The sequence below is a fragment of the Oncorhynchus keta genome, unplaced genomic scaffold, assembly GCF_023373465.1.
Source record: "Oncorhynchus keta strain PuntledgeMale-10-30-2019 unplaced genomic scaffold, Oket_V2 Un_contig_363_pilon_pilon, whole genome shotgun sequence".
NCBI lineage: Eukaryota > Metazoa > Chordata > Actinopteri > Salmoniformes > Salmonidae > Oncorhynchus > Oncorhynchus keta.
This window is the reverse complement of record NW_026287348.1, coordinates 122,501-150,000: the sequence shown is the minus strand read 5'-3', so window position 1 is coordinate 150,000 and position 27,500 is coordinate 122,501. Positions and strand designations below refer to the sequence as shown.

At 43.7% G+C, this 27,500-nt stretch overlaps 3 protein-coding genes and 2 long non-coding RNA genes across 12 annotated transcripts in view; 2 read left to right on the top strand and 3 right to left on the bottom strand.

Annotated features, from left to right (window-relative positions):
- The window catches only part of LOC127924078 (uncharacterized), a 3,590-nt gene extending 860 nt beyond the window's left edge, over nucleotides 1-2,730 (bottom strand). Inside the window, exons 1-2 of the long non-coding RNA XR_008116694.1 lie at nucleotides 2,205-2,730; nucleotides 1-1,273 (exon numbers count right to left, since the gene is read on the bottom strand). The exon at nucleotides 1-1,273 is cut by the window's left edge and continues 860 nt beyond it. This is a non-coding gene — a long non-coding RNA (uncharacterized LOC127924078). The remainder of the gene's footprint in view (nucleotides 1,274-2,204) is intronic.
- si:ch211-269k10.4 (uncharacterized protein LOC100150242 homolog) overlaps nucleotides 1-7,694 on the top strand; it is a 9,979-nt gene extending 2,285 nt beyond the window's left edge. Inside the window, exons 3-6 of the mRNA XM_052508471.1 lie at nucleotides 3,962-4,081; nucleotides 4,531-4,587; nucleotides 6,952-7,071; nucleotides 7,208-7,694. Coding sequence (XP_052364431.1) covers nucleotides 3,962-4,081; nucleotides 4,531-4,587; nucleotides 6,952-7,071; nucleotides 7,208-7,306 — 396 coding nt within the window. The 3' untranslated portion in view covers nucleotides 7,307-7,694. The remainder of the gene's footprint in view (nucleotides 1-3,961; nucleotides 4,082-4,530; nucleotides 4,588-6,951; nucleotides 7,072-7,207) is intronic.
- A 4,404-nt stretch (nucleotides 7,695-12,098) lies between these two features.
- The window catches only part of zgc:158766 (uncharacterized protein LOC100009641 homolog), an 85,535-nt gene continuing 70,133 nt past the window's right edge, over nucleotides 12,099-27,500 (bottom strand). Inside the window, 12 exon segments of the mRNA XM_052508472.1 lie at nucleotides 12,099-14,396; nucleotides 15,950-16,023; nucleotides 17,489-17,745; nucleotides 19,008-19,298; nucleotides 22,425-22,541; nucleotides 23,482-23,644; nucleotides 24,251-24,421; nucleotides 25,731-25,976; nucleotides 26,142-26,192; nucleotides 26,286-26,321; nucleotides 26,851-26,971; nucleotides 27,153-27,181. Of these exon segments, the coding sequence (XP_052364432.1) occupies nucleotides 15,979-16,023; nucleotides 17,489-17,745; nucleotides 19,008-19,298; nucleotides 22,425-22,541; nucleotides 23,482-23,644; nucleotides 24,251-24,421; nucleotides 25,731-25,976; nucleotides 26,142-26,192; nucleotides 26,286-26,321; nucleotides 26,851-26,971; nucleotides 27,153-27,181 (1,527 nt within the window). The 3' untranslated portion in view covers nucleotides 12,099-14,396; nucleotides 15,950-15,978.
- On the bottom strand, nucleotides 16,028-17,482 carry LOC127924077 (uncharacterized). 2 transcript variants are annotated; one of them, XR_008116692.1, is made up of 4 exons: nucleotides 16,928-17,482; nucleotides 16,693-16,880; nucleotides 16,499-16,639; nucleotides 16,028-16,122 (listed from the first exon to the last, which is right to left on the bottom strand). It is a non-coding gene; the product is annotated as an uncharacterized LOC127924077 (long non-coding RNA). The 2 variants fall into 2 exon arrangements; XR_008116691.1 differs by lacking the exon at nucleotides 16,028-16,122 and having other exon boundaries at nucleotides 16,233-16,639; nucleotides 16,928-17,479.
- On the top strand, nucleotides 19,305-21,233 carry LOC127924076 (uncharacterized). Of its 7 annotated transcripts, none has more exons than XR_008116690.1 (4): nucleotides 19,305-19,577; nucleotides 19,617-19,654; nucleotides 19,807-19,882; nucleotides 20,363-21,233. XR_008116690.1 is itself a non-coding variant. In XM_052508467.1 (3 exons), exons 1-3 carry the CDS (start codon nucleotides 19,370-19,372, stop codon nucleotides 20,573-20,575), a joined length of 801 nt encoding a protein of 266 aa, XP_052364427.1. In that variant the 5' UTR covers nucleotides 19,305-19,369; the 3' UTR covers nucleotides 20,576-21,233. The 7 variants fall into 7 exon arrangements, 3 of the variants coding, with proteins under 3 accessions (XP_052364427.1, XP_052364428.1, XP_052364426.1); XR_008116686.1 differs by having other exon boundaries at nucleotides 19,807-20,148; XR_008116688.1 differs by lacking the exon at nucleotides 19,617-19,654 and having other exon boundaries at nucleotides 19,807-20,148.

Genomic DNA, 27,500 nt, shown 5'->3' with positions numbered 1-27,500 from the left:
AATTTCAAGAACTTTTAAAGTTTCTTCAAGTGCAGTCGCAAAAACCATCAAGTGCTATGATGAAACTGTCTCTCATGAGGACCACCACAGGAAAGGAAGACCCAGAGTTACCTCTGCTGCAGAGGATTATAAATTCATTAGAGTTCAAGTAACAGACACATCTCAACATCAACTGTTCAGAGGAGACTGTGTGAATCAGGCCTTCATGGTCGAATTGCTGCAAAGAAACCACTACTAAAGGACACCAATAAGAAGAAGAGACTTGCTTGGGCAAAGAAACACGAGCAATGGACATTAGACCGGGGGAATCTGCCCTTTAACCCAACGTAGGAGATAGTAAAAATAAAGAAAAACCCTTGAATGAGTAGGTGTTCTAAAACTTTTGACCGGTAGTGTACATACTGTATATATACAGTATCAGTCAAATGTTTGGACACACCTTCTCATTCAAGGGTTTTTCTTTATTTTTTTACTATTTTCTACATATACGTACAGTATATATATATATACATCATTTAACACAAAAAAATATATAGATTTTATTTATTATTCCGAGTTTTCAAGGGGTACTGCAACACCCTCAGCACCCCTACTTCCTCTGGTTATGTCTATTGGTACGACTCAGAGACAGGCCTTTACAGTGTCTCTGTTATATGTTAAGTGGACATGCACAGTGAGGGGAATTTCTAAGAGGAACTAATGCAATTATGGGTATGTTTGTTCATGAGAGAAGTGTGAAATGGGGAACTGTTAACCAAACCTTTTTCTTTTAATATAATGTATACTGTCTCATGAGTTCTCATGGTTCCAGGCGTGCATGTCTCATGGTTCCAGGCGTGCATGTCTCATGATTCCAGGCGTGCATGTCTCATGGTTCCAGGCGTGCATGTCTCATGGTTCCAGGCGTGCATGTCTCATGGTTCCAGGCGTGCATGTCTCATGAGTTCTCATGGTTCCAGGCGTGCATGTCTCATGGTTCCAGGCGTGCATGTCTCATGAGTTCTCATGGTTCCAGGCGTGCATGTCTCATGGTTCCAGGCGTGCATGTCTCATGGTTCCAGGCGTGCATGTCTCATGGTTCCAGGCGTGCATGAATGCCCATCTCAAGTTTATGGATAGTTTAGTTTGGACCTGTGTGATATTTAAATAGCTTATCATTTAAGTCCTGTATAATACACTGAGATATTTAAATACCTTATCATGTATTATACACTGAGATATTTAAATACCTTATCATGTAAGTCCTGTATAATACACTGAGATATTTAAATACCTTCATATCAGTCCTGTATTATACACTGAGATATTTAAATACCTTATCATGTATTATACACTGAGATATTTAAATACCTTATCATGTATTATACACTGAGATATTTAAATACCTTATCATGTATTATACACTGAGATATTTAAATACCTTATCATGTATTATACACTGAGATATTTAAATACCTTATCATATAAGTCTGTATTATACACTGAGATATTTAAATACCTTATCATGTATTATACACTGAGATATTTAAATACCTTATCATGTATTATACACTGAGATATTTAAATACCTTATCATGTATTATACACTGAGATATTTAAATACCTTATCATGTATTATACACTGAGATATTTAAATACCTTATCATATAAGTCTGTGTTATACACTGAGATATTTAAATACCTTATCATGTATTATACACTGAGATATTTAAATACCTTATCATGTATTATACACTGAGATATTTAAATACCTTATCATGTATTATACACTGAGATATTTAAATACCGTATCATGTAAGTCCTGTATTAAACACTGTGATATTTAAATACCTTATCATGTATTATACACTGAGATATTTAAATACCTTATCATGTAAGTCCTGTATTATACACTGAGATATTTAAATACCTTATCATGTATTATACACTGAGATATTTAAATACCTTATCATGTAAGTCCTGTATTATACACTGAGATATTTAAATACCTTATCATGTATTATACACTGAGATATTTAAATACCTTATCATGTATTATACACTGAGATATTTAAATACCTTATCATATATCTGTGTTATACACTGAGATATTTAAATACCTTATCATGTATTATACACTGAGATATTTAAATACCTTATCATGTATTATACACTGAGATATTTAAATACCTTATCATGTATTATACACTGAGATATTTAAATACCTGATCATATCAGTCCTGTATTAAACACTGAGATATTTAAATACCTGATCATATCAGTCCTGTATTAAACACTGAGATATTTAAATACCTGATCATATCAGTCCTGTATTATACACTGTGAGCAGGAAAGAGATGAAATGACACTGAAACATTTTCACAGAAATTCTCTACCCTTTTTTAGAGTGTCTTTTCATTAAATGTCAATTAATAAATAACTACCAGACAAATGTAAATGTTTTAAATTACATTAAATATATGACAGGACTGTGTAACATTTAACTATATAAATATATGACAGGACTGTGTAACAGCTAACTATATAAATATATGACAGGACTGTGTAACAGCTAACTATATAAATATATGACAGGACTGTGTAACAGCTAACTATATAAATATATGACAGGACTGTGTAACAGCTAACTATATAAATATATGACAGGACTGTGTAACAGTTAACTATATAAATATATGACAGGACTGTGTAACAGTTAACTATATAAATATATGACAGGACTGTGTAACAGTTAACTATATAAATATATGACAGGACTGTGTAACAGCTAACTATATAAATATATGACAGGACTGTGTAACAGTTAACTATATAAATATATGACAGGACTGTGTAACAGCTAACTATATAAATATATGACAGGACTGTGTAACAGTTAACTATATAAATATATTACAGGACTGTGTAACAGCTAACTATATAAATATATGACAGGACTGTGTAACAGTTAACTATATAAATATATGACAGGACTGTGTAACAGTTAACTATATAAATATATGACAGGACTGTGTAACAGCTAACTATATAAATATATGACAGGACTGTGTAACAGTTAACTATATAAATATATGACAGGACTGTGTAACAGCTAACTATATAAATATATGACTGGACTGTGTAACAGTTAACTATATAAATATATTACAGGACTGTGTAACAGCTAACTATATAAATATATGACAGGACTGTGTAACAGCTAACTATATAAATATATGACAGGACTGTGTAACAGTTAACTATATAAATATATGACAGGACTGTGTAACAGCTAACTATATAAATATATGACAGGACTGTGTAACAGTTAACTATATAAATATATGACAGGACTGTGTAACAGCTAACTATATAAATATATGACAGGACTGTGTAACAGCTAACTATATAAATATATGACAGGACTGTGTAACAGTTAACTATATAAATATATGACAGGACTGTGTAACAGCTAACTATATAAATATATGACAGGACTGTGTAACAGTTAACTATATAAATATATGACAGGACTGTGTAACAGTTAACTATATAAATATATGACAGGACTGTGTAACAGCTAACTATATAAATATATGACAGGACTGTGTAACAGTTAACTATATAAATATATGACAGGACTGTGTAACAGCTAACTATATAAATATATGACAGGACTGTGTAACAGCTAACTATATAAATATATGACAGGACTGTGTAACAGTTAACTATATAAATATATGACAGGACTGTGTAACAGCTAACTATATAAATATATGACAGGACTGTGTAACAGCTAACTATATAAATATATGACAGGACTGTGTACCAGCTAACTATATAAATATATTAATATATATTAATTTAAAGAAGTGTATGTTTAGTTAGACTGGTCTTGCTTCTAGTGATGCATTTCACAGAAAATATATTCATGGATGATAATTTTCAAAGGTTAATTTGTGAGGGTTTGTGTTTGCAACAGTCTTTGCAGATGACGAGCGGTCTACTCAGTGTTGCAGTCGGAGTTGTGTTTGCTGCCACTCGGGATGCGAGCCAGTCCCTTTTAACCACGTTCAGAGTCGCGCCCTTCACTGGACTACTAGTGAGTAGCGGTAGCATGGTCTTTTAATCAGTACATCTTATTTGTTTAAACGTCCAGGATCACTTTGGAAATACTGAAAGTCTTCTGATTAAGGTTTTCAAGAGTACTACTCTGGGGTCAAATTCACAGCTTGTTGGATGCATATATTGTTTTTTTTTACCCACAATTCAATAGCATTGACTGTAATTTAAGGGTGAATATGTTTTACACTAAATTTTGAATGTCATATTCTCATTTCAGTGTATAATATACTGATCATGTAACTATCACTAAATTATAATTTAAGCAATTAAGTCAAATCAATTAGTAAAAAACTGTTCAGCCAAATTTCTGTTCATTAAGCAACAGTAAAATATTGATTAACACGCTTATAAAACCTATTGATAATTGTTGTCAATGTGAGGACCATTAAATGTGATCCTTCTCTTCTCTCTCTTCTCTCTCCTCAGTTCTTCATCGCTGGGTTGTTATCCAACCTGTTGTTCAAATTCCCCAGACTATTACCTGTGAGTCAATAGTTTTACCTGTGAGTCAATAGTTTTACCTGTGAGTCAATAGTTTTACCTGTGAGTCAATAGTTTTACCTGTGAGTCAATAGATTTACCTGTGAGTCAATAGTTTTACCTGTGAGTCAATAGTTTTACCTGTGAGTCAATAGTTTTACCTGTGAGTCAATAGTTTTACCTGTGAGTCAATAGTTTTACCTGTGAGTCAATAGTTTTACCTGTGAGTCAATAGTTTTACCTGTGAGTCAATAGTTTTACCTGTGAGTCAATAGTTTTACCTGTGAGTCAATAGTTTTACCTGTGAGTCAATAGTTTTACCTGTGAGTCAATAGTTTTACCTGTGAGTCAATAGTTTTACCTGTGAGTCAATAGTTTTACCTGTGAGTCAATAGTTTTACCTGTGAGTCAATAGTTTTACCTGTGAGTCAATAGTTTTACCTGTGAGTCAATAGTTTTACCTGTGAGTCAATAGTTTTACCTGTGAGTCAATAGTTTTACCTGTGAGTCAATAGTTTTACCTGTGAGTCAATAGTTTACCTGTGAGTCAATAGTTTTACCAGTGAGTCAATAGTTTTACCTGTGAGTCAATAGTTTTACCAGTGAGTCAATAGTTTTACCAGTGAGTCAATAGTTTTACCAGTGAGTCAATAGTTTTACCAGTGAGTCAATAGTTTTACCTGTGAGTCAATAGTTTTACCAGTGAGTCAATAGTTTTACCTGTGAGTCAATAGTTTTACCAGTGAGTCAATAGTTTTACCTGTGAGTCAATAGTTTTACCAGTGAGTCAATAGTTTTACCTGTGAGTCAATAGTTTTACCAGTGAGTCAATAGTTTTACCTGTGAGTCAATAGTTTTACCTGTGAGTCAATAGTTTTACCTGTGAGTCAATAGTTTTACCTGTGAGTCAATAGTTTTACCTGTGAGTCAATAGTTTTACAAATAGTTTTACCTGTGAGTCAATAGTTTTACCTGTGAGTCAATAGTTTTACCTGTGAGTCAATAGTTTTACCTGTGAGTCAATAGTTTTACCTGTGAGTCAATAGTTTTACCTGTGAGTCAATAGTTTTACCTGTGAGTCAATAGTTTTACCTGTGAGTCAATAGTTTTACCTGTGAGTCAATAGTTTTACCTGTGAGTCAATAGTTTTACCTGTGAGTCAATAGTTTTACCTGTGAGTCAATAGTTTTACCTGTGAGTCAATAGTTTAACCTGTGAGTCAATAGTTTTACCTGTGAGTCAATAGTTTTACCTGTGAGTCAATAGTTTTACCTGTGAGTCAATAGTTTTACCTGTGAGTCAATAGTTTAACCTGTGAGTCAATAGTTTAACCTGTGAGTCAATAGTTTTACCTGTGAGTCAATAGTTTGTGAGTCAATAGTTTACCTGTGAGTCAATAGTTTAACCTGTGAGTCAATAGTTTAACAATAGTTTTACCTGTGAGTCAATTTTAGAGTTTTTACCTGTGAGTCAATAGTTTAACCTGTGAGTCAATAGTTTTACCTGTGAGTCAATAGTTTTACCTGTGAGTCAATAGTTTAACCTGTGAGTCAATAGTTTTACCTGTGAGTCAATAGTTTTACCTGTGAGTCAATAGTTTTACCTGTGAGTCAATAGTTTTACCTGTGAGTCAATAGTTTAACCTGTGAGTCAATAGTTTAACCTGTGAGTCAATAGTTTTACCTGTGAGTCAATAGTTTACCTGTGAGTCAATAGTTTTACCTGTGAGTCAATAGTTTTACCTGTGAGTCAATAGTTTTACCTGTGAGTCAATAGTTTTACCTGTGAGTCAATAGTTTTACCTGTGAGTCAATAGTTTAACCTGTGAGTCAATAGTTTAACCTGTGAGTCAATAGTTTTACCTGTGAGTCAATAGTTTTACCTGTGAGTCAATAGTTTTACCTGTGAGTCAATAGTTTTACCTGTGAGTCAATAGTTTTACCTGTGAGTCAAATGCAGAAATACCCAGAAATACCCAGAAATACCCAGAAATACCCAGAAATACCCAGCGGGCAAAACAGGTTGAACTACAACCAGATTAACGTCATAATCGCCTGCATGGGAACCAGTTTTGCCCCCTGGGTAGACTAGATTAAGATAGATTAGTTTAGAAAACCTTTACACAATAAAATGTACATTGGAATACAGACAAAATTACAAATTAAAAAACAACAGATCAGCAAGGAGTTAAATGTTTTAATTGATTAAAGATTAAAACATTTGTTAATACATTGACTGTTCTGATATTCATGTTTAAATTAGACTAGATTTACTACAATCCTTGGCTTTGAAGAGTTTTATTTCATGTTAACACACAGTAGCCGATAGTAGAAGATCCATGTAACGCTCTGTCTTATGAACCGGTAGGTCTGCCTGTGTGTCAACATTGGCAGCATGGTCGTAGCAGTAGTTGGAGGACTGTTGATATGCGTTGACGTGGGCATGGACATGTCTACCTGGAATCCCAATGTTCAACATCATATAAAGGTAATTAGTTCTAAAAGTAGATAGTTTTTTCTCATCAAAGTTGACGTAGTGTAGTAATGGGATATGGCAGCATCCTGCTTGGTGAAGGTCTCTGTCCCTGACACTTTTCTTTTGACTATTTGTGTTTCTGTAACAGCTGGAGCTGCTGATGCTCTGTGTGTTGGTCATGGAGGTGACCCTCTCTGCTGTCCTCTCCTTCTGGATCCGGGAGGCGAAACGCAGCCATTCACTGTGAACTGTTCTCTGTCTGACAGCTATTCATGGACGACCACATCCAAATATATTGACGTTTAAAAAATGAAATGATAGTGAGCAAGGAAGACAATGGGGGAAGATATGCTGTGTCAAAGGGCCGCGCCGCAGTAAAGGGACTTATAATGTCGTCTCTACTTGACTGTAAATGAACTAACATCTGGATTTCCAGGATAGAGATTATTCTAAAACTGTTTAGCTTTGACCATCAGTATGTGCCTCAATGTATGAGAAAGTACAGCAGCCTCAGATATCTTTACCCACTATCCAGTCTATGTAGGCCAGTGGTGAGTCCTCATCAAGGGGCTTGACTCACCGCCCCTACACCTATCTGTGGGTTTTAGAGTACTGTCTCAACCTCGGTGATTGCCTCCCTGCCTGCCTGCTTGTCTGCCTGCTTGTCTGCCTGCCTGCCTGCCTGCCTGCCTGCCTGTCTGCCTGCCTGCCTGCCTGCCTGCCTGTCTGCCTGCCTGTCTGTCTGCCTGCCTGTCTGTCTGTCTGTCTGTCTGTCTGTCTGTCTGTCTGTCTGTCTGTCTGTCTGTCTGCCTGTCTGCCTGTCTGCCTGCCTGCCTGCCTGTCTGTCTGCCTGTCTGTCTGCCTGTCTGCCTGCCTGTCTGCCTGCCTGTCTGCCTGTCTGCCTGTCTGCCTGCCTGCCTGTCTGCCTGTCTGCCTGTCTGCCTGTCTGCCTGCCTGCCTGCCTGCCTGTCTGCCTGCTACGAGTCCTGTCTGTGTGGTTCTCTCTGACCAGGCTGGTTGTGGTCTAACTCTGCTGCGTAGCTACACACACATGCAAGCACGCACACACACAGCGTAGCTACACACTCCACTCAGACTGAGAACAACAGTTTTGTGGTCAAAACTAGAATGCGTCCCAAATGGCACCCTATTCCCTATTTAGTGCATAACTTCTGACCAGGGCAGGGTCGTGCACAACAATGTAGGGAATAGGGTGCCATTTGGGACATGGACATATTGTGTTCTCGGAGGTGTCGAGCCAACCATTCTTCATTAGCGTTGCCTCCTCATTGGTTCGTTGTTCCCTATTTCAACCAGTATCAGTTCTTCCTGTGTGACTCTATCTATCTCAGTGTGTGTGTTTGCAGGGGTCTGTTTGTGGTTAATGATAAGAGTGTGTCTGTATCTAGCAGTAGCTTTAGGCGCTAACTGTAAAGGCTGACAGCATCAGTACATAGCTTAAGCCTACCAGTTGACAGTTTGAAACAAAGACATTTTCCAAACAAAGCCCCCTATGTTGTTGTTGTTTTCAACTGCTCACATTTGGTCATCTAACAGACTGGTATCCAGAGAGAAAGAGTGCTTTGTCTCGGCTCGCTTCAAACACTGTAATTGTTGTTTGAGTAAAAATCATTTCCATATTAGGCATTGGGAAAAAGCTGAAGTAATATCATGTCAGATGTAGCTGTGGTGCTAAACATCAAAGAGCTTTTTAATATCCTGTACAGAGAGACACATAGTACTGGTAACGATAAGAACAGCCAGAGAGACACATAGTACTGGTAACGATAAGAACAGCCAGAGAGACACATAGTACTGGTAACGATAAGAACAGCCAGAGAGACACATAGTACTGGTAACGATAAGAACAGCCAGAGAGACACATAGTACTGGTAGATAAGAACAGAGACACATAGTACTGGTAACGATAAGAACAGCCAGAGAGACACATAGTACTGGTAACGATAAGAACAGCCAGAGAGACACATAGTACTGGTAACGATAAGAACAGCCAGACAGACACATAGTACTGGTAACGATAAGAACAGCCAGAGAGACACATAGTACTGGTAACGATAAGAACAGCCAGACAGACACATAGTACTGGTAACGATAAGAACAGCCAGACAGACACATAGTACTGGTAACGATAAGAACAGCCAGACAGACACATAGTACTGGTAACGATAAGAACAGCCAGAGAGACACATAGTACTGGTAACGATAAGAACAGCCAGAGAGACACATAGTACTGGTAACGATAAGAACAGCCAGACAGACACATAGTACTGGTAACGATAAGAACAGCCAGAGAGACACATAGTACTGGTAACGATAAGAACAGCCAGACAGACACATAGTACTGGTAACGATAAGAACAGAGAAGAACAGCCAGAACAGCAGACACATAGTACTGGTAACGATAAGAACAGCCAGACAGACACATAGTACTGGTAACGATAAGAACAGCCAGAGAGACACATAGTACTGGTAACGATAAGAACAGCCAGAGAGACACATAGTACTGGTAACGATAAGAACAGCCAGACAGACACATAGTACTAAGAACAGCCAGACAGACACATAGTACTGGTAACGATAAGAACAGCCAGAGAGACACATAGTACTGGTAACGATAAGAACAGCCAGACAGACACATAGTACTGGTAACGATAAGAACAGCCAGACAGACACATAGTACTGGTAACGATAAGAACAGCCAGAGAGACACATAGTACTGGTAACGATAAGAACAGCCAGAGAGACACATAGTACTGGTAACGATAAGAACAGCCAGAGAGACACATAGTACTGGTAACGATAAGAACAGCCAGACAGACACATAGTACTGGTAACGATAAGAACAGCCAGACAGACACATAGTACTGGTAACGATAAGAACAGCCAGACAGACACATAGTACTGGTAACGATAAGAACAGCCAGAGAGACACATAGTACTGGTAACGATAAGAACAGCCAGACAGACACATAGTACTGGTAACGATAAGAACAGCCAGACAGACACATAGTACTGGTAACGATAAGAACAGCCAGACAGACACATAGTACTGGTAACGATAAGAACAGCCAGACAGACACATAGTACTGGTAACGATAAGAAGGGAAATGTGACTTGTTCTGACGTCTAGGTCACATCGACAGCGTCATTGCGCAAAATCTTACGCAGCATCATCTGGATATGTGGGTAACAAAAGTTCAACATTCACCTTTCTGCTACCGTTTCTGTCAAGCCGACTACACATACAGTTTGATGCATAAGTTTGATTAAGTTCTATAAATCCAACGTGTGCATCACACAGAACCCACTGCAACTGCCTCGGCAACGCAATGCTGCAGGACAAACGCAGCTTTTCATTGGAAATGAATGTACTTCTGGTGGACCAAAATGCAATGATACTGTCAGTGTGATGGAGGCGTTAATTAACAGAATAGCTGGTAGTGAATCCCCACTAGCATCTGTCTGGCTGTCTGCTGAATAGCTGGTAGTGAATCCCCACTAGCGTCTGTCTGGCTGTCTGCTGAATAGCTGGTAGTGAATCCCCACTAGCATCTGTCTGGCTGTCTGCTGAATAGCTGGTAGTGAATCCCCACTAGCGTCTGTCTGGCTGTCTGCTGAATAGCTGGTAGTGAATCCCCACTAGCGTCTGTCTGGCTGTCTGCTGAATAGCTGGTAGTGAATCCCCACTAGCGTCTGTCTGGCTGTCTGCTAGTGAATCTGCTGAATAGCTGGTAGTGAATCCCCGCGTCTGTCTGGCTGTCTGCTGAATAGCTGGTAGTGAATCCTGGCTGTCCTGAATGCAAGAATACGTCTGTCTGGCTGTCTGCTGAATAGCTGGTAGTGAATCCCCACTAGCGTCTGTCTGGCTGTCTGCTGAATAGCTGGTAGTGAATCCCCACTAGCGTCTGTCTGGCTGTCTGCTGAATAGCTGGTAGTGAATCCCCACTAGCGTCTGTCTGGCTGTCTGCTGAATAGCTGGTAGTGAATCCCTGTCTGGCTGTCTGTCTGGCTGTCTGCTGAATAGCTGGTAGTGAATCCCCTGTCTGGCTGTCTGCTGAATAGCTGGTAGTGAATCCCCACTCTGTCTGGCTGTCTGCTGAATAGCTAGTAGTGAATCCCAGCTAGCGTCTGTCTGGCTGTCTGCTGAATAGCTGGTAGTGAATCCCCACTAGCGTCTGTCTGGCTGTCTGCTGAATAGCTGGTAGTGAATCCCCACTAGCGTCTGTCTGGCTGTCTGCTGAATAGCTGGTAGTGAATCCCCACTAGCGTCTGTCTGGCTGTCTGCTGAATAGCTGGTAGTGAATCCCCACTAGCGTCTGTCTGGCTGTCTGCTGAATAGCTGGTAGTGAATCCCCACTAGCGTCTGTCTGGCTGTCTGCTGAATAGCTGGTAGTGAATCCCCACTAGCGTCTGTCTGGCTGTCTGCTGAATAGCTGGTAGTGAATCCCCACTAGCGTCTGTCTGGCTGTCTGCTGAATAGCTGGTAGTGAATCCCCACTAGCGTCTGTCTGGCTGTCTGCTGAATAGCTAGTAGTGAATCCCCACTAGCGTCTGTCTGGCTGTCTGCTGAATAGCTGGTAGTGAATCCCCACTAGCGTCTGTCTGGCTGTCTGCTGAATAGCTGGTAGTGAATCCCCACTAGCGTCTGTCTGGCTGTCTGCTGAATAGCTGGTAGTGAATCCCCACTAGCGTCTGTCTGGCTGTCTGCTGAATAGCTGGTAGTGAATCCCCCTAGCGTCTGTCTGGCTGTCTGCTGAATAGCTGGTAGTGAATCCCCACTAGCGTCTGTCTGGCTGTCTGCTGAATAGCTGGTAGTGAATCCCCCTAGCGTCTGTCTGGCTGTCTGCTGAATAGCTGGTAGTGAATCCCCCTAGCGTCTGTCTGGCTGTCTGCTGAGTACTTTCCATCTGTTTGCTTCCTTGAATAAGACATAATAAAACAAATCTTCTACATTATAAACAGTGATACATATCTAGTTCATTAAAACACATATACAGTCAGAACGCGACGTACCAGCATTGGTGAAACTATTTCTTTAAGTACTGCATACATAGCAATGTCACATGTTCAATACATCGTTATGAAATGCCAAAGGCCATCGGTCTCAACGGTGAGTGTCTGTTGCTGTCAGAGTGGTCTGTTGCTGTCAGAGTGGTCTGTTGCAGTCAGAGTGGTCTGGTATGTGTCTGTTGTCAGAGAGGTATGTTGCTGTCAGAGTGGTCTGTTGTTGTCAGAGTGTCTGTTGTCAGAGAGGTATGTTGCTGTCAGAGTGGTCTGTTGTTGTCAGAGTGGTCTGTTGTTGTCAGAGTGGTCTGTTGTTGTCAGAGTGGTCTGTTGTCAGAGTGGTCTGTTTCTGTCAGAGTGGTCTGTTGTTGTCAGAGTGTCTGTTGTCAGAGTGGTCTGTTGTTGTCAGAGTGTCTGTTGTCAGAGTGGTCTGTTGCTGTCAGAGTGGTCTGTTGTTGTCAGAGTGGTCTGTTGTTGTCAGAGTGTCTGTTGTCAGAGTGGTCTGTTGTGTGTCTGTTGTCAGAGTGGTCTGTTGTGTGTCTGTTGTTGTCAGAGTGGTCAGTTGTGTGTCTGTTGTCAGAGTGGTCTGTTATGTGTCTGTTGTCAGAGTGGTCTGTTGTGTGTCTGCTGTCAGAGTGGTCTGTTGCTGTCAGAGTGGTCTGTTGTTGTCAGAGTGGTCTGTTGTCAGAGTGGTCTGTTATGTGTCTGTTGTCAGAGTGGTCTGTTGTGTGTCTGTTGTCAGAGTGGTCTGTTGTGTGTCTGTTGTCAGAGTGGTCTGTTGTGTGTCTGTTGTCAGAGTGGTCTGTTATGTGTCTGTTGTCAGAGTGGTCTGGTATGTGTTTGTTGTCAGAGTGGTCTGTTGTGTGTCTGTTGTCAGAGCGGTCTGTTGTGTGTCTGTTGTCAGAGTGGTCTGTTATGTGTCTGTTGTCAGAGTGGTCTGTTGTGTGTCTGTTGTCAGAGTGGTCTGTTGTGTGTCTGTTGTCAGAGTGGTCTGTTGTGTCTCTGTTGTCAGAGTGGTCTGGTATGTGTCTGTTGTCAGAGTGGTCTGTTGTGTGTCTGTTGTCAGAGTGGTCTGTTGTGTGTCTGTTGTCAGAGGGGTCTGTTGTGTGTCTGTTGTCAGTGTGGTCTGGTATGTGTTTGTTGTCAGAGTGGTCTGTTGTGTGTCTGCTGTCAGAGCGGTCTGTTGTGTGTCTGTTGTCAGAGTGGTCTGGTATGTGTCTGCTGTCAGAGCGGTCTGTTGTGTGTCTGTTGTCAGAGTGGTCTGGTATGTGTCTGTTGTCAGAGTGGTCTGTTGTGTGTCTGTTGTCAGAGTGTTCTGGTATGTGTCTGTTGTCAGAGTGGTCTGTTGTGTGTCTGTTGTCAGAGTGGTCTGTTATGTGCCTGTTGTCATAGTGGTCTGTTATGTGTCTGTTTTCAGAATCCAGTAGAGTCCAGTCAAGAGTCCAGTGGAGACCAGTAGAGACCAGTAGAGACCAGTAGAGACCAGTAGAGTCCAGTAGAGACCAGTAGAGACACAGTAGAGACACAGTAGAGTCCAGTCAAGAGTCCAGTAGACTCCAGTAGAGACACAGTAGAGTCCAGTCAAGAGTCCAGTAGAGTCCAGTAGAGACCAGTAGATACCAGTAGAGTCCAGTGGAGTCCAGTGGAGACAGAGTGGAGACCAGTGGAGACCAGTAGTCCAGTAGAGTCCAGTGGATACACAGTAGAGACAAGTAGATACACAGTAGAGTCCAGTAGAGTCCAGTGGAGACACAGTAGAGTCCAGTAGAGACACAGTAGAGTCCAGTAGAGACCAGTAGAGTCCAATAGAGACACAGTAGAGTCCAGTAGAGTCCAGTAGAGACACAGTAGAGTCCAGTGGAGACAGAGTGGAGACCAGTAGTCCAGTATAGTCCAGTAGAGACACAGTAGAGTCCAGTAGAGACCAGTAGAGTCCAATAGAGACACAGTAGAGTCCAGTAGAGACACATTAGAGACCAGTAGAGACACAGTAGAATCCAGTAGAGACACAGTAGAGTCCAATAGAGACACAGTAGAGTCCAGTAGAGACACATTAGAGACCAGTAGAAACACAGTAGAATCCAGTAGAGACACAGTAGAGTCCAGTAGAGACACATTAGAGACCAGTAGAGACACAGTAGAGTCCAGTAGAGACACAGTAGAGTCCAGTAGAGACACAGTAGAGTCCAGTAGAGACACAGTAGAGTGCCCAGTGTTACAGGCGTCACTGAGCATGCTTAACAGGATAGCTTCCTCACTCAAGTCCTTACTGATCCTCCGTAACACCAGTTCTCAGTGCAGTGGCATCATAGCTAGAAGAGGAAGACACATTGACAGGGTTAACAAAAAGGATTTACAAACTGTCAAACATTGTAAATGTCCAACCCCAACTGTCTGGTTACTAACTGAGCTAGAGAAAGGTTGATTTAACATGACTGTCTAACATCTAGACTGTAAATCTATTGATTAGGCTCATTTGACGTCTTATGACTGTAAGAGTAGATGATTACAATGTATTACTGTCATAACTTTTTATTATAACAGATTTCTGCACCAATGATCTGCTGCCCCCTAGCTGCTGAGCTGAGGTATGAACAACAAGTGAACCGATCACCAATTATCTGCTTCTCCCTAGCGCTGAGCTGAGGTATAAACAACAAGTGAACCGATCACCAATTATCTGCTTCTCCCTAGCGCTGAGCTGAGGTATAAACAACAAGTGAACCGATCACCAATTATCTGCTTCTCCCTAGCGCTGAGCTAAGGTATGAACAACAAGTGAACCAATCACCAATTATCTGCTTCTCCCTAGCGCTGAGCTACGGTATAAACAACAAGTGAACCTTTTAACATAATGACCGTGCATCAACAACGCCAACAAAAGCAGAACAAACATACAGCTATGTAACATGCTATAGCACACATGGCAGAAGGACACAGAGGAGCATGAGACCAGAGACCAGAGACCAGAGACCAGAGACCAGAGACCTGAGACATGAGACCAGAGACCAGAGACCAGAGACCAGAGACCTGAGACCTGAGACCAGAGACCAGAGACCAGAGACCAGAGACCTGAGACCAGAGACATGAGACATGAGACATGAGACCAGAGACCAGAGACCAGAGACCAGAGACCAGAGACCAGAGACCAGAGACCAGAGACCAGAGACCAGAGACCTGAGACCTGAGACCAGAGACCAGAGACCTGAGACCTGAGACCTGAGACATGAGACCAGAGACCAGAGACCAGAGACCTGAGACCTGAGACCTGAGACATGAGACCTGAGACATGAGACCTGAGACATGAGACCAGAGACCAGAGACCTGAGACATGAGACCTGAGACCAGAGACCTGAGACCTGAGACCAGAGACCTGAGACATGAGACATGAGACCAGAGACCTGAGACCTGAGACCTGAGACCTGAGACCAGAGACCAGAGACCAGAGACCTGAGACCTGAGACCTGAGACATGAGACATGAGACCAGAGACCTGAGACATGAGACATGAGACATGAGACATGAGACATGAGACCTGAGACATGAGACCAGAGACCAGAGACCAGAGAACCCAAAAGCTTGACATCCACACACACACACACACACACACACACACACACACACACACACACACACACACACACACACACACACACACACACACACACACACACACACACACACACACACACACACACACACACACACACACACACACACACACACACACACACAGCATGTTTGCACACAGATTTGTATTCATGGTACGGACAGAGGGAGATCCCCACAGTTGTTAATGAGGCTGTGAACCAAACAGAACACCACGACACAGACCACGCTCACTCTGGCCAGACCCAATTACTTACTGAGCTAAACAGCCCTCTCGCTCTGTGGGTCAGACCACTGTAGAGAGGCCTATTGTAATATGAGAGGTCTTGCTCTGGCAAAAACAAAACAACACACAAAATGCTGGTGAGAGAGAAACCAGGGAGAGCCAATGGCTGCAATGTTCACTCTTCACTCCACTGGAATGACATGACTGATTGGACAGGATGATGTTGGATGACAGTGGGTGGGTTAAGAAACCTGATTGGACAGGATGATGTAGGATGACAGTGGGTGGGTTAGGAAACCTGATTGGACAGGATGATGTTGGATGACAGTGGGTGGGTTAGGAAATCTGATTGGACAGGATGATGTTGGATGACAGTGGGTGGGTTAGGAAACCTGATTGGACAGGATGATGTTGGATGACAGTGGGTGGGTTAGGAAACCTGATTGGACAGGATGATGTTGGATGACAGTGGGTGGGTTAGGAAACCTGATTGGACAGGATGATGTTGGATGACAGTGGGTGGGTTAGGAAACCTGATTGGACAGGATGATGTTGGATGACAGTGGGTGGGTTAGGAAACCTGATTGGACAGGATGATGTTGGATGACAGTGGGTGGGTTAGGAAACCTGATTGGACAGGATGATGTTGGATGACAGTGGGTGGGTTAGGAAACCTGATTGGACAGGATGATGTTGGATGACAGTGGGTGGGTTAGGAAACCTGATTGGACAGGATGATGTTGGATGACAGTGGGTGGGTTAGGGTGGGTTAACCTGATTGGACAGGATGATGTTGGATGACAGTGGGTGGGTTAGGAAACCTGATTGGACAGGATGATGTTGGATGACAGTGGGTGGGTTAGGAAACCTGATTGGACAGGATGATGTTGGATGACAGTGGGTGGGTTAGGAAACCTGATTGGACAGGATGATGTTGGATGACAGTGGGTGGGTTAGGAAACCTGATTGGACAGGATGATGTTGGATGACAGTGGGTGGGTTAGGACACCTGATTGGACAGGATGATGTTGGATGACAGTGGGTGGGTTAGGAAACCTGATTGGACAGGATGATGTTGGATGACAGTGGGTGGGTTAGGAAACCTGATTGGACAGGATGATGTTGGATGACAGTGGGTGGGTTAGGACACCTGATTGGACAGGATGATGTTGGATGACAGTGGGTGGGTTAGGAAACCTCTGAATAAACAGAATCCTTCATGTCCTAGTGTATAAAGGCCTTCAGAAGATACTTCACTTCAACAGAGAGTATTCAGCAATCAGCGCAAGAACAGAGATCTTTTACCGACCCACCAGACCTGGGTTCAAATACTATTTGAAATCTTTTAATGACATGAGCATTTAGTCTAGTCTGCCTGAAGTGCTTGGGACTATTCTAATAATCCATTAAACCAAGCAAGATCAATCAAGCACAGATTAAGTATGATCAATCAAGCACAGATTAATTATTTGAAATGATTTCATATAGTATTTGAACCCAGGTCTGTTAGCTACTTTAAACTTGTCTACACAATGTCACTATTATGTGTAAAAACCACCATTCTACTCACTGCTGTGATGAAGGTGCTGCCCTGGGCTTGGGGGACCTGGTCTTTAGGGAACAGGGCTGGGGGAGGGGCCATCTGAGGGTGGGAGGAGCCGGGAGGTGTGGACGAACACAGGAAGGAGGAAGTGGAGTTGCTGGGTAAGGCGTCGATGATGATGTTGGGGCGGCCGTGGCCTGGGATGGGGAGGGAGAGGCTGCTCAGCCCCGTCACACTGTCACTGGAGGTACACTGGGACGATGTCTCCCCCGAGCTCTCTGTGACTGTTGGACAACACACATAAGATACAATAGTCATTTAGTTTAGGGAGACTTTCAGGGAGACTTTCAGGGAGACTTTCAGGGAGACTTTCAGGGGGACTTTCAGGGAGACTTTCAGGGGGACTTTCAGGGAGACTTTCAGGGGGACTTTCAGGGAGACTTTCAGGAGACTTTCAGGGAGACTTTCAGGGAGACTTTCAGGGAGACTTTCAGGGAGACTTTCAGGGAGACTTTCAGGGGACTTTCAGGAGACTTTCAGGGGACTTTCAGGGAGACTTTCAGGGAGACTTTCAGGGAGACTTTCAGGGAGACTTTCAGGGAGACTTTCAGGGAGACTTTCGGGGGACTTTCAGGGGACTTTCGGGGGACTTTCAGGGAGACTTTCAGGGGACTTTCAGGGGACTTTCAGGGAGACTTTCAGGGAGACTTTCAGGGGGACTTTCAGGGAGACTTTCAGGGGACTTTCAGGAGACTTTCAGGGAGACTTTCAGGGAGACTTTCAGGGAGACTTTCAGGGGGACTTTCAGGGAGACTTTCAGGGGGACTTTCAGGGAGACTTTCAGGGGACTTTCAGGGAGACTTTCAGGGAGACTTTCAGGGGACTTTCAGGGGACTTTCAGGGAGACTTTCAGGGGACTTTCAGGGAGACTTTCAGGGAGACTTTCAGGGAGACTTTCAGGGAGACTTTCAGGGAGACTTTCAGGGAGACTTTCAGGGAGACTTTCAGGGAGACTTTCAGGGAGACTTTCAGGGAGACTTTCAGGGGACTTTCAGGGAGACTTTCAGGGAGACTTTCAGGGAGACTTTCAGGGAGACTTTCAGGGGGACTTTCAGGGAGACTTTCAGGGAGACTTTCAGGGAGACAGAGAGGAACAGGACCACAGTATCAAAGAGGAATTAGACATCCTTAGTAATGTGATAGGGACAGTAAGACACTTTAAGACGAGGACATGGGATGCATACCAGATGGCTCCCTATTCCCTATATAGTGCACTACGGTTCACCAAGACTTATAGGGCTCTGGTTAAATGTAGTGCACTAAATAGAGAAGAGGGTGCCATTTGGGATTCAGACATGGACCCTGTTAGGGCCTGCCTGTCACTCACTCAGTCAGTCCCTCACTCACTCACTCATAGAAGGCTGCCTGCCTGTCACTCACTCACTCATAGAAGGCTGGCTGTCACTCACTCACTCACTCACTCACTCACTCACTCACTCACTCACTCACTCACTCACTCACTCACAGAAGGCTGTCTGTCACTCACTCATAGAAGGCTGGCTACCCGTGTCCTGCTCCAGCTCGTCCTCCTCAATGCAGTCGTAGGGCCAGTGGCTGAAGGAGGGTACGCTGCCCAGGGGGTAGGGGTGCTGGTGGGCGTGGGGGTGCTGGTGAGCAGGCGAGGGGTACAGGTGCAGGTTGAGGGAGCCCAGCAGTGAGGAAGAGGACTGGGAGGAGGAAGAGGAGGTGCTACTGTTGGAGATGGTGGAGTGAGGCCGCTTAAAGGGCGTGGAGTGGTCGAAGGAGGACACCGCGATGGACGCCCTGGTCCTGGACTCTGGAGGGAGAGAGGGAAAGATTGGGTAGAGAACATGAACATTTCACTGTACACATTTCTATCTATGGATCATGTCTCCATGGAAGGAGGTATCAGGCTACTCCGGGACAACCACAGAATACAGGAGGTTTCAGGCTACTCTGGGACAACCACAGAATACAGGAGGTATCAGGCTACTCTGGGACAACCACAGAATACAGGAGGTATCAGGCTACTCTGGGACAACCACAGAATACAGGAGGTATCAGGCTACTCTGGGACAACCACAGAATACAGGAGGTATCAGGCATACTCTGGGACAACCACAGAATACAGGAGGTATCAGGCTACTCTGGGACAACCACAGAATACAGGAGGTTTCAGGCTACTCCGGGACAACCACAGAATACAGGAGGTATCAGGCTACTCTGGGACAACCACAGAACACAGGAGGTATCAGGCTACTCTGGGACAACCACAGAACACAGGAGGTATCAGGCTACTCCGGGACAACCACAGAATACAGGAGGTATCAGGCTACTCCGGGACAACCACAGAATACAGGAGGTATCAGGCTACTCTGGGACAACCACAGAACACAGGAGGTATCAGGCTACTCTGGGACAACCACAGAACACAGGGTGTGTCAGGCTACTCTGGGACAACCACAGAACACAGGAGGTATCAGGCTACTCTGGGACAACCACAGAACACAGGAGGTATCAGGCTACTCCGGGACAACCACAGAATACAGGAGGTATCAGGCTCCTCCGGGACAACCACAGAATACAGGGTGTATCAGGCTACTCTGGGACAACCACAGAACACAGGAGGTATCAGGCTACTCTGGGACAACCACAGAACACAGGAGGTATCAGGCTACTCCGGGACAACCACAGAATACAGGGTGAGGCTAGGGACAACCACAGAACACAGGGTGTATCAGGCTACTCGGGACAACCACAGAACACAGGAGGTAGAGGCTACTCCGGTACAACCACAGAACACAGGGTATCAGGCTACTCTGGGACCACAGAACACAGTCTAGTATCAGGCTACTCCGGGACAACCACAGAACACAGGAGGTATCAGGCTACTCCGGTACAACCACAGAACACAGGAGGTATCAGGCTACTCCGGGACAACCACAGAATACAGGAGGTATCAGGCTACTCCGGGACAACCACAGAACACAGGAGGTATCAGGCTACTCCGGGACAACCACAGAACACAGTTCTGAAGAGTATACACACAACATTGTCAGTGAGGTAACGTTAGAGGAGAGGACAGTACACTAACCAGACAGTCAGTCTAGCATGGGGTAATGCAGAGGACGTTCGTTCCTATTCTTCCTCTTGTTTGTCTTATCTGAGCTGTACATGTTACATTGTGTCTCGTGTTTGAGTTGATGTTACATTGTGTCTAGTGTTTGAGTTGATGTTACATTGTGTCTAGTGTTTGAGTTGATGTTACATTGTGTCTAGTGTTTGAGTTGATGTTACATTGTGTCTAGTGTTTGAGTTGATGCTACATTGTGTCTAGTGTTTGAGTTGATGCTACATTGTGTCTAGTGTTTGAGTTGATGTTACATTGTGTCTAGTGTTTGAGTTGATGTTACATTGTGTCTAGTGTTTGAGTTGATGTTACATTGTGTCTAGTGTTTGAGTTGATGTTACATTGTGTCTAGTGTTTGAGTTGATGTTACATTGTGTCTAGTGTTTGAGTTGATGTTACATTGTGTCTAGTGTTTGAGTTGATGTTACATTGTGTCTAGTGTTTGAGTTGATGTTACATTGTGTCTAGTGTTTGAGTTGATGTTACATTGTGTCTAGTGTTTGAGTTGATGTTACATTGTGTCTAGTGTTTGAGTTGATGTTACATTGTGTCTAGTGTTTGAGTTGATGCTACATTGTGTCTAGTGTTTGAGTTGATGTTACATTGTGTCTAGTGTTTGAGTTGATGCTACATTGTGTCTAGTGTTTGAGTTGATGTTACATTGTGTCTAGTGTTTGAGTTGATGCTACATTGTGTCTAGTGTTTGAGTTGATGTTACATTGTGTCTAGTGTTTGAGTTGATGTTACATTGTGTCTAGTGTTTGAGTTGATGTTACATTGTGTCTAGTGTTTGAGTTGATGCTACATTGTGTCTAGTGTTTGAGTTGATGCTACATTGTAGCATTACAAAGCAGACCGGGAGGCTGGGTAGAAATTGAGTGTAGAACGAGAAGAGCTAAATGTTTTGTCATTCTTGCTGTAGCTAGTAGCCATTCATTAAGGTCTGCAGGTATTGTTCAGAGAGAATTCCAGCTTGCATCATGAAAGAAAAGTCATTTGATTCTGAATTCTAGCAAATTAGATGACTTTGGTTAAGGCCGCTGCACTGGAATGTCATTGGGAACCGTCTGTACAGCTCTGACTCCCCCTGCTGCATTAACTTCAGCTCTGACTCCCCCTGCTGCTTTAACTTCAGCTCTGACTCCACCTGCTGCATTATCTTCAGCTCTGACTCAGCTGGAACACAACATCTCAAAGGTTTAAAAGGGAGAACAGGGGAGATGTGCTCTGAGATGTTGGGATGTTGTGTTTTGATTCAGTCAACTTGACAACGCACCCCTATCCTGGCAGAGAGAGCATTTACAAATCAGCCTTTCTCATCAGCAGCTGCATTGGCAGACATGTTGTTGATGTTGATTGAAAGTCACATTCAGCAGAGAGAAACAAAGAAAGAAAGAGAGAGAGAGAGAGAGAGAGAGGGGAGAGAGAGAGAGAGAGAGAGAGAGAGAGAGAGAGAGAGAGAGAGAGAGAGAAGAGAGAGAGAGAGAAGAGAGAGAGGAGGAGAGAGAGAGAGAGAGAGAGAGAGAGAGAGAGAGAGAGAGAGAGAGGAGAGAGAGAGATGAGAGAGAGAGAGAGAGAGAGAGAGAGAGAGAGAGAGAGAGAGAGAGAGAGAGAGAGAGAGAGAGAGAGAGAGAGAGAGAGAGAGAGAGAGAGAGAGAGAGAGAGAGAGAGAGAGAGAGAGGAGATAGAGAGTGAGAGGGAGTGAGAGGGAGTGATAGAGAGAGATTTATTTTGTGGATTTTGTATGCTAACCTCACAAAATGAATTCCCAGGCAAATTAGGTTATCATAACATATCGTAGAGACAGCTCACCTGACCCCTTCATGATGTAATCAATGGCTCGGTCACTAATGGCAGCATCACTAGGCTTGATGTCCATGAAAGGCTTGCTGCCAATCCCCATGGAAACCATCTCTTTCAAGCGCACCTCTGTAGTCAAGAGAATAAACACGTTATGACCCTCAATCAGACACACAATGAGAGGTTCCATTTGATGTACCTGAGGTTGACTGATGTTGACTTGAACTAGTGAATGGTACAGAATGTTATCAACACAGGCCTCAGGTCAGACAAGAGACATGTCACCTCTTAATGAATGGTACAGAATGTTATCAACACAGGCCTCAGGTCAGACAAGAGACATGTCACCTCTTAATGAATGGTACAGAATGTTATCAACACAGGCCTCAGGTCAGACAAGAGACATGCCACCTCTTAATGAATGGTACAGAATGTTATCAACACAGGCCTCAGGTCAGACAAGAGACATGTCACCTCTTAATGAATGGTACAGAATGTTATCAACACAGGCCTCAGGTCAGACAAGAGACACGCCACCTCTTAATGAATGGTACAGAATGTTATCAACACAGGCCTCAGGTCAGACAAGAGACATGCCACCTCTTAATGAATGGTCCAGAATGTTATCAACACAGGCCTCAGGTCAGACAAAGACATGACCTCTTAATGAATGGTAATTGTTCCATAACAAACAACAGAGATGATGAGCTCAGTTATCAAGAGACCTGTCACCACCTCTCTGAATGGTACAGAATGTTATCCTCACAGGCCTCAGGTCAGACGAGACATGTCACCTCTTAATGAATGGTTCAGAATGTTATCAACACAGGCCTCAGGTCAGACAAGAGACATGCCACCTCTTAATGAATGGTCCAGAATGTTATCAACACAGGCCTCAGGTCAGACAAGAGACATGTCACCTCTTAATGAATGGTCCAGAATGTTATCAACACAGGCCTCAGGTCAGACAAGAGATAAAGAGGAATTGTTCCATAACACAACAACAGAGATGATGAGCTCATGTCCAGATATGACCCACGACTCCCCCTCTGTGGCCGTGGTTCCTCACCCCTGTTTCGTAGCGCCTGCCTCCAGAGGATCTTTCCGATGATGGCTGTCCACACGGCCTTGACCTCTCCAGAGCCGGCCTGCAGGATGAACGTGTCCTGGGACTTCCTCCTCCGGAACCAGATCTCGAAACATAGTGTCGTGTACGCCTCCATTGTGGAGAACTGCCGTCTGAATGTGGTTCCACACCAGTCACACAGGAAAACACACAAATTTCACATGGTGGCACAGCAAACTGAACATAGTGGTGTAGCGCCTCCATTGTGGAGAACCCTGCTAACTGTGGTTCCACACCTCACAATAAACCACAAACATCGCTGCCTGGACACAACAACATAGTGGTGTAGCGCCTGTGGAGAACCCTGCTAACTGTGGTTCCACACCTGGTTCCACACCTCACAATAAACCATACAAACATCGCCTGGACACCATTGTGGAGAACCCTGCTAACTGTGGTTCCACACCTCACAATAAACCATACAAACATCGCTGCCTGGACACAACAACATAGTGGTGTAGCGCCTCCATTGTGGAGAACCCTGCTAACTGTGGTTCCACACCTCACAATAAACCATACAAACATCGCTGCCTGGACACAACAACATAGTGGTGTAGCGCCTCCATTGTGGAGAACCCTGCTAACTGTGGTTCCACACCTCACAATAAACCACACAAACATCGCTGCCTGGACACAACAACATAGTGGTGTACGCCTCCATTGTGGAAACACCTCACAATAAACCATACAAACATCGCTGCCTGGACACAACAACATAGTGGTGTAGCGCTCCATTGTGGAGAACCCCCTCCTCAATCTTTTTGCTTTTGCTGAAGAGGATGAGGTCCTCGAACAGGAAGACGTGACGGAGGTACTTCCTGCGGCCGCACCACACGATGAACTCATCCTGACACCTCAGCTGACCCTGTTCCTTCAGGTTCACCTACAGCAGCAGAGACCAGAGGAGACGTTCCACATGACTTACTCTGACATTTTCTTCCAAACAAATAATTATACATGATGTGTACGTTTCTATTTCCTCTCCAATTCAATTCAATTTAAGGGCTTTATTGACATGGGGAACATATGTTTACATGGCCAATTCTGCTAACTGTGGTTCCTCTCTCTCACAATAAACCACACAAACATCTCTCTGCCTCTCACAACAACATAGTGGTGTAGCGCTCTCTTGTGGAGAACCCTCTCTCTCTGTGGTTCCACACCTCACAATAAACCATACAAACATCGCTGCCTGGACACAACAACATAGCTCTCCATCTCTCTCCCTGTTACTGCTCTCTCTCTCTCTAAATGATCTACCGTCTACTGCTCTCACTCTTATTTCTATAGTTGCTCTACTGATTTACTGCTCTACTGATTTACTACTCTACTGCTCTACTGATCTACTGCTCTACTGTTTTACTGATCTACTACTCTACCGCTCTACTGATTTACTGCTCTACTGCTCTACTGTTTTACTGCTCTACTGCTCTACTGCTCTACTGCTCTACTGATCTACTGATCTACTGCTCTACTGATCTACTGATTTACTGCTCTACTACTCTACTGATCTACTGCTCTACTGATTTACTGCTCTACTGCTCTACTGATCTACTGAACTCTATCTGACTAGCTGACCCTGTTCCTACTGGTCTACTGCAGCTACTGAGACTCTAGAGGAGACTGCTCTACTGACTCTACTCTGACATACTTCTTCTAAACAAATAATTATACATGACTGCTCTACTGTTCTACTATCTTCCTCTCTCAATTCTCTACTGCTTACTGCTTTATTGACTGGGGAACACTATGTTTACTGGCCTACTGCTCTACTGCTCTACTGCTCTACTGCTACTGCTCTACTGCTCTACTGATCTACTGCTCTACTGCTCTACTGATTTACTGCTCTACTGATTTACTGCTCTACTGCTCTACTGCTCTACTGCTCTACTGCTCTACTACTCTACTACTCTACTACTCTACTGATCTACTGCTCTACTGATCTACTGCTCTACTGCTCTACTGCTCTACTACTCTACTGATCTACTACTCTACTGCTCTACTACTCTACTAATCTACTACTCTACTGCTCTACTGATCTACTGCTCTACTACTCTACTGCTCTACTACTCTACTGCTCTACTGCTCTACTGCTCTACTGCTCTACTGCTCTACTGCTCTACTGCTCTACTGCTCTACTGCTCTACTGTTCTACTGCTCTACTACTCTACTACTCTATCCCCCCGACTTACATCACATCCTCGGATGGCGTCCATGGCCAGCAGGTCGTTGCCGTGGCGCAGCTGGAACTTAACCATCTCCTCTGCGGTGCGGAGGTCAGAGAGCTCCTGTTCCTGGGACTGACCACACTCCTTGATCAGGTCCTTCAGCAGCAGGGCGTACTTAGACATCCTCTGGATGGGCTTCAGCAGGTAGGACGCCAGGTCCATCTTATCACCCAGCTCCAACTGCTTGTTCTGGGAAGACAGAGAGGTTAGAGGTCAGGATACATACAGAAAGATAAACAGACCAACAGACAGGTAGGACACCAGGTCCATCTTATCACCCAGCTCCAGCTGCTTGTTCTGGGGAGACAGACAGGTTAGAGGTCAGAGGGTAGAGGTCAGAGGTCAGGATACATACAGAAAGATAAACAGACCAACAGACAGGTAGGACACCAGGTCCATCTTATCACCCAGATCCAACTGCTTGTTCTGGGGAGACAGACAGGTTAGAGGTCAGAGGGTAGAGGTCAGAGGTCAGGATACATACAGAAAGATAAACAGACCAAAAGACAGGTAGGACACCAGGTCCATCTTATCACCCAGATCCAACTGCTTGTTCTGGGGAGACAGACAGGTTAGAGGTCAGAGGGTAGAGGTCAGAGGTCAGGATACATACAGAAAGATAAACAGACCAAAAGACAGGTAGGACACCAGGTCCATCTTAATATATATAATATAATAATATATCTTATCCATCTTATCACCCGACTCCAACTGGTTGTTCTGGGTAGCAGACACACACATAGAGGAGGATGAGAGGGGATGTAGGACTCTGTATGCAGATGTACAATAGCTTTTCTAAATGGGAATTCTGATGTCAATTCAACTCTTCCATCCTACATAGGTAGACGTCCAGTAGCTATGTAAAGTTTGACAATGGGAATTCTAATGTTACTCAGTGTAGAACTAGCGGATATTCAAAGTAGCACTCCTGTATGGAATGTTTGGCTAACAGTCAAACTGATCCTCCTGCTTACAGGAATAGCCTGTTACCACTGTGAATTCAAACTGTCCTCCTGCATACAGGTTAAAGGTTACCACTGGTGTTCAGTCAAACTGATCCTCCTGAACAGGAATAACAAGTAACCACTCTGAGGACAGTCAAACTGATCCTCCTGCAAAGGAATCCATTCCACTGGCTGGTGACAGTCAAAGCCTCCTGACACAGGCTTGTTCCACTGTGAGAGCGACATTCCAAACTGATCCTCCTGCACACAGGAATAACAAGTTACCACTCTGACGACATTCCAAACTGATCCTCCTGCACACAGGAATAACAAGTTACCACTCTGACGACAGTCAAACTGATCCTCCTGCACACAGGAATAACAAGTTACCACTCTGACGACATTCAAACTGATCCTCCTGCACACAGGAATAACAAGTTACCACTCTGACGACATTCCAAACTGATCCTCCTGCACACAGGAATAACAAGTTACCACTCTGACGACAGTCAAACTGATCCTCCTGCACACAGGAATAACAAGTTACCACTCTGACGACAGTCAAACTGATCCTCCTGCACACAGGAATAACAAGTTACCACTCTGACGACAGTCAAACTGATCCTCCTGCACACAGGAATAACAAGTTACCACTCTGACGACAGTCAAACTGATCCTCCTGCACACAGGAATAACAAGTTACCACTCTGACGACAGTCAAACTGATCCTCCTGCACACAGGAATAACAAGTTACCACTCTGACGACAGTCAAACTGATCCTCCTGCACA